At 35.1% G+C, this 6000-nt stretch overlaps 1 protein-coding gene across 1 annotated transcript in view; it reads right to left on the bottom strand.

Annotated features, from left to right (window-relative positions):
• Positions 1-482: 482 nt before the first annotated feature.
• LOC129803871 (uncharacterized) overlaps positions 483-6000 on the bottom strand; it is a 208904-nt gene continuing 203386 nt past the window's right edge. Inside the window, exon 7 of the mRNA XM_055850695.1 lies at positions 483-1141. Within this exon, the coding sequence (XP_055706670.1) occupies positions 697-1141 (445 nt within the window). The 3' untranslated portion in view covers positions 483-696. The remainder of the gene's footprint in view (positions 1142-6000) is intronic.

Below are 6000 nucleotides of genomic sequence, written 5' to 3'. Positions count from 1 at the left end.
ATGAAAAATAATTACCGAAATGTGATTAAAATTCGACATTTTTAAACTGGCTCATGCAGAATACTCTTGATTTGTTCAAAATTAATTAAAATTCTATCTAAATTCAATGCAACTAATTTATTGAAATTATATTTGCTCTCTAATTAGTTGCCAATATTACCTAAAACGTAAGTATTATTTAACAAAACTATTAGCTACATTAATTAACTGTGAAAATTGAAATCAAATCGAGCGGAAGTTATACAGCTTTTATTTTGGCAATTAGCCAAAATGGACAAAAAATGCGTTTGATATTTCGATATTTCTGTGAATTTGGCTATTTTATGCAATATACAGTGAATTAAATCAAAGAATTCCAACAGTGAAAAAAAATACATTGAACCTATTTAATTGGAATTGAAATCAATCTGCTGAATTAAATGTTATGTGGACAAATTGGCGATGAGAGAAAGTCATTTGGCCAGATGGGTTCATTTTGTATATTTTTCGTCAATTGATTTATTTTTAATTCTTTTTCAACATTATTATTACACAATAATCTTCTCTTTATATTTCTCTTTCATTTATCAGGCACATGGTTTTAGTTGTTCTCCTCAAACATCCTCCTAAGTGGGCTCTTTGTTTCTATCTACATGCCGTCCATTACGGCTCAAATGAACAGTGATGAATTGCTAGGGGACTGTAGAGCCCCAATCTCTACAGATGAGCAAGAATGTCCATCTCACTTGTGGCATTCTGCACATTGGCTTCACTGCAAGTGCCGGAGATTGTCACGATGGTCACGAGGTCCTTCTGACTCAGTCGACTTGAGCACCTCGAGTCCGCCGATACCTCTGGATTGTCCAGCGGCCTGTCCACTTGTTCCTTGGCGTCCTCCGTGGCCGCCTGACTATTTTCACTGACTCTCTCCGGCGGCGTCTCTGCCGCTGTCTCTGTGGCTCCCACTGCCATCTGCTGCAGATGCTGCTGCTGTTCTGGCGTAATACTGACGTCTGTAGTTGCTTCGGGGATTCTGGAGCCGCCCCGACGATGCCGACTGCGGGCACGATAGCTCGGTGGCAGGCTATGTTCAGATACTTGGGCTGCTTGTTGGCGTGAGCCAAGAACACTCACAGCAGGACTGTTGCACCGCAGAGAGGGCCTAGGTAGACGACAGAAGACAATATTAATAATGTGAATTAAAAATAGAAAGCTTCAGGCAAAGTTGAGTAATTTGGAATTAGACCTAAATTGGAATTTTGAGAGTCACTGGGAAAAAAAGTATCACAAAGAAGGTAGTAATTTAAAACAGTAAGGAAATCTCAAAATTTTAATTTAATTCTGATTCTCAATTAACCACATTTTACCCAACTCTAAAAAAAATGCAACGCTGTTGTTAAAGATTTGTCAAAAGGATGTTCTTATAATTTCAACTTTAATTTAGATTTTTATTTACATTTCTTTTTAAATTAATTGTATTGAAAAAAAAATTAAGTGAAATCATCAAACGTGATATTCTGCTCGTTCATCTGACAATATATAAATCAAAGGAAAATTGTTAGAGATAACAACTTTGGATATCCGTGGAACCCCTTAATTAGTTGAATCAAAGAATCAAGGACGAATTTAACTACAATCCTTCTCTTTCCTTCAAACCATGTTTTAGGTGATTTCATTTATAAAAATTCCGGTGATCACCAGTGAGAGTTTTCTTCATCTTAAGACTAAAACGCCTTTTTAATCTTGCCCAGAGCTTTCGGTTCGGATATGGACCTTCTTCACTGGTCGACTAAGACTATGTTTTCGTGATTTCTTGTGGATTTGTTTACTTTGTGGGAATTAAGGAAAAACATCATAGCAGGAAAATTTAGTTGTGAAGGTTTTTATGGGATTTAAATATTTCACAATTTAATTCCCACAAAGTGAACGAATCCTCAATAAATCAAATAAAAATAAAATAAATAAAAAATAGAAAACATAGTCTTAGTCGATCACTGATGAAGGTCCATATCCGGTCCGAAAGCTCTGGGCAAGATTAAAAAGGTGTTTTAGTCTTGAGGTGAAGAAAACTCTCACTGGTGATCACCGGAATTTTCATAATCAACTCATCACACCAGTTCCATTACCTATCATGTTCTAGAAGTAATATTTTACGAGCTTGTGGTAGTTGAGATTCTTAACAGGTGACCTCGAAATCCGTGCAAATCGGGTTACTAGCAACTCGGAATTCGTGAAAATTTAATTGTGTGTGGAATTTTGGGGGTAAAGAATCGCGTCGAGTCGAAATGAATAATATTGTCTCGAAGCGATTCCTTACCTCTAAAATTCAACTCGCAAAAGACTTTTCACGCATTTTCCGAGTTGCAAGCACCCCGAGTTGCACGGATTTCAAGGTCACATGTAAAGAATCTCAGCTACCATAAGCTTATCTAGGCTTATCACCGGTCATTTTCTATTTTAAATAGTCTGAATAGGGAAAGCCAACAAAAGAAAAAAAGTTCATTGAAATCGGTTAATAAAAATTAAAGATACACAGAAAAATATATTTTGTAAAAATGTTCGTAAATGTTTGAGAATTCCTATGGGGGACTTACGAAATGCTCGTGAATCGTATAACCCACAAACAAGTTCGTAAAAGTTTGTATTTTTTTCACAAACATTGTTCGTAACATGAGCATTTGACGAACATTTTTTGTATTTTTACAAACATTTGTTCGTAAATGTTCGTAATCACACAAAAAATGTTCGTAAAATTTTGTCATTTGTTCGTAAATGTTCGTAAAATGTTCGACAGGAAAACAAACATTTACGAACAAATGACAAAATTGTACGAACATTTTTTTGTGTTTACGAACATTTAAGAACAAATGTTTGTATAAGTACAAAAAATGCTCTTCTAGTGATCATGTTACGAACAATTTTTGTGAAAAAAGTACAAACTTTTACAAACAGGTTTGTGGGTTATACGATTCACGATCACGAGCATTTCGTAACTCCACTATAGGAATTCTCAAACATTTACGAACATTTTTACAAAATATTTTTTTTCTGTGTAGAGTCCGGTCCATTTGGATATAGTAAGGGTCGGGGTACAGTGGGTTGGTGTAGAGATGGATGGGACTAATCGTCAGAAAGATCTCGATCTCAGATACAATATACACTAAAATTTCATCGAAATCGCTTTATCAACACTGAAAATGCAGTCAGATCAAGTTAAGATATTTTTAATTATAGCTCGGGTCAGCGAACATCGAGGGAGTAGTGCGACCAACCCTTTTGAAAAGGTCTCGACTTCAGCTACAACATACTAAAATAAAAAAAGCATCGCCTAGTTTTCGAAATCGAATTTTCGAAAATCGATTTTTAAATTAATCTGACCTTAGATTAAATCGAATAAAATTAGGGTGTCAGAAGAGTTGTACTACTCCATGAGAGCTTTCCAAACCACCATAATTTTTCAAATTCCAGTAATTAGAAGCACAGATATGCTCATGTGAAAATTAAATGTTTGACCCCCTCTAGCTCAAATCAAAAGCTCTTAGGCTCAGCTATATAATAAAATTTGAGATCGATCGAAACCATAGGGGCTGAGTTATTGAGAAAACAAAATTTGATGGAGTTCTAAAATGGTGAAAGGGGTTGGGGGGGGGAGTCTGACATCACTAACTTCTAGCCACTCATCGACATTAAACCTTTGCCGAAAACCGTTTGTCGATATCTTTTTTTCCTTCTCTCTCCAGAAGCGTTTGTACTTCGGCCGGGACGACCGTCCACAAAAATTGATTTTTAATACATTATGATATTCGTGATCTTTGATCTTTGAACGTGTAAATCCAAAATTTGGGCCCGATCTGACGAGGTCTGATTTTACCTGTGACCACAAAAACTGAGATTTTAAAGAATCTCAGCTAAAATCCAATTTTTTTTCTACTTTTCAGCATATTGGCTTCCAAACGGTAATGTATTTATCAGTCAATATAAATAAGTTTAGATTTTTTGGAAAGGTTCTTGATTACCCGGAAAATAGAAAGTAGTTACAAGAAAATTTCAAATTCGTCCCAAAGCTTTCGGCTCGGAGTTCAAGCTTTCCTCAGTGGTCAAATTTTTAGTCTTTTCTTGCTTTGTCAAATGGTCTTTTGATTCACAGGGCATGGGATTTGAGGCACTGCTCTTAATTTTTTACTTATTTTAAGAATTTTATGAACAAAGATATCTCAAGAAAGACACACGAAGTGAGAAAAATTGTTAAAAAAGTAAAAAATTTGATGCAGTTCCCCAAATTGGCTCTGTGAACCAAAAGACCCTTTGACAAAGCAAGAAAAGACTAAAAATTTGACCACTGAGGAAGGCTTGGAGTCCGAGCCGAAAGCCTTGGGAAGAATTTGAAATTTTCTTGTAACTATTTTCTATTTGTCGGGTATTCAAGAACCTTTCCAAAAAATCTAAACTTATTTATATTGTCTGATAAAAATACACTACCGTTTGGAAGCCAATATGCTGAAAAGTAGAAAAAATTGTATTTTAGCTGAGATTCTTTACAATCTCAGTTTTTGTGGTCACAGGTTAAAGAATTTGAAAATTATATTTTTAGATTACCTTATAAAATTAGTTCTATAAAGAAAAAAGAGCAATTCATTCAAGTTTTCGCATTGCCATTGTCTTGATTACATTTGTGTTTGATTTTAGTTTTTTGGTATTTATTTTCTGATTATTATTGAATAGGTTCTTACATGTTGCGGCACGGCCCGGGTATAAGCCGGTATTTCGCCAAATCTCAATTTGATATTAAATTGCTTTACCTCTACGGGATTTTGGAGAGAGGAAAAAACGAAATAAAATGAAGAGAACAAAATTAAAGGAATTTTGCAGAAAACTCTAACTCATGACCCATGAACAGATTTGAACTATGTGCTTTTGGAGTGTAATAGTATTTAAATTACGAGTTTGAGCAGTCTGCAGAACTGGGTGGGATGCCTTACTACCTCTAGTGTAATGCTCTGTTCTAAGCTGTTACAGTTGTTAAATTTTAAAGCAGCATAGTAACGATTGTCTACTATTTTTTGCTATATAAATAACAACATTTTTTAATAATTAAGGAAAGATATATAGTCTCAATGCTTCTTTAGACAAAACTTCAGTATAATTTCTCCAACGACTAATTCGTTTAGTTTCTCTTTTCTAAAGAATTTAGAATTGCCTCAATTCTTCTTCTTTCCTCTCGAGTAAGAGAATGTAAACTTTTCCCACTGAAATATTTCCCAATTTATTGTTCATCCTCAGGGAGTTAGTTAATATCTTCGTGACTCTGTGAAATTGTCTAATTGTTACATTCTCGGCGAATGGAAACCAGTGGGTGAAAGAAAAATCCTCAAACTGTTTTGGTGTGGGTGGTGAGATAATGATTCCATTTGGCTCTGCTTATTAATGATTATGGGAGCTCCTCAATATCACATCAAATAAATTTTCTCTATAATTAAAATTATTTGCCATTCAACGAGATATTCCGTACTGATTTTCTAAATTTGGGTCAAACTAAAAAGTGAGGAGTCATCCCTAAACGTGTTAATTAGAGAGGGTTTGAGGGTTGACTTTCAGGCAAAATTACTTTTAGTCTGTGCGAGTTTGTGGCAAAATTAGTATCTCTTATCTTTGATTAATGCAGCTCTGATCGAGGGTAAATTGTAAATTACAGTTGGTTTTGAACTCATGGGTTATGTGCCGAAAAAGTGGTTTTACAGACATTCTCATCTTAATTGAAATTTATAGTGTGACATTCAGGACAATATTTTGCATGAACTTTTCATTTCCCAAACCCCATCAACAAACCAGCGGGTTTCGTGGGACTTACAGACTAGGAGATGGAGGAAGGGAAATTGGTGAAACCCTGTGGATTCATTCGCTTTTGTGCTTCAAGTGAAATTTCAGTGAATTCACACGGGCAAACACTAAAACCTCTTGCTATTAATCATACTTTTGGAGCTGGAAGGAATATAAGGATGAGGAGAGGGAAATTTTGAAAAT

Source organism: Phlebotomus papatasi, chromosome 2 (genome assembly GCF_024763615.1).
Source record: "Phlebotomus papatasi isolate M1 chromosome 2, Ppap_2.1, whole genome shotgun sequence".
Classification (NCBI taxonomy): Eukaryota; Metazoa; Arthropoda; class Insecta; order Diptera; family Psychodidae; genus Phlebotomus; species Phlebotomus papatasi.
This window is presented reverse-complemented; position numbering and strand designations above follow the sequence as displayed.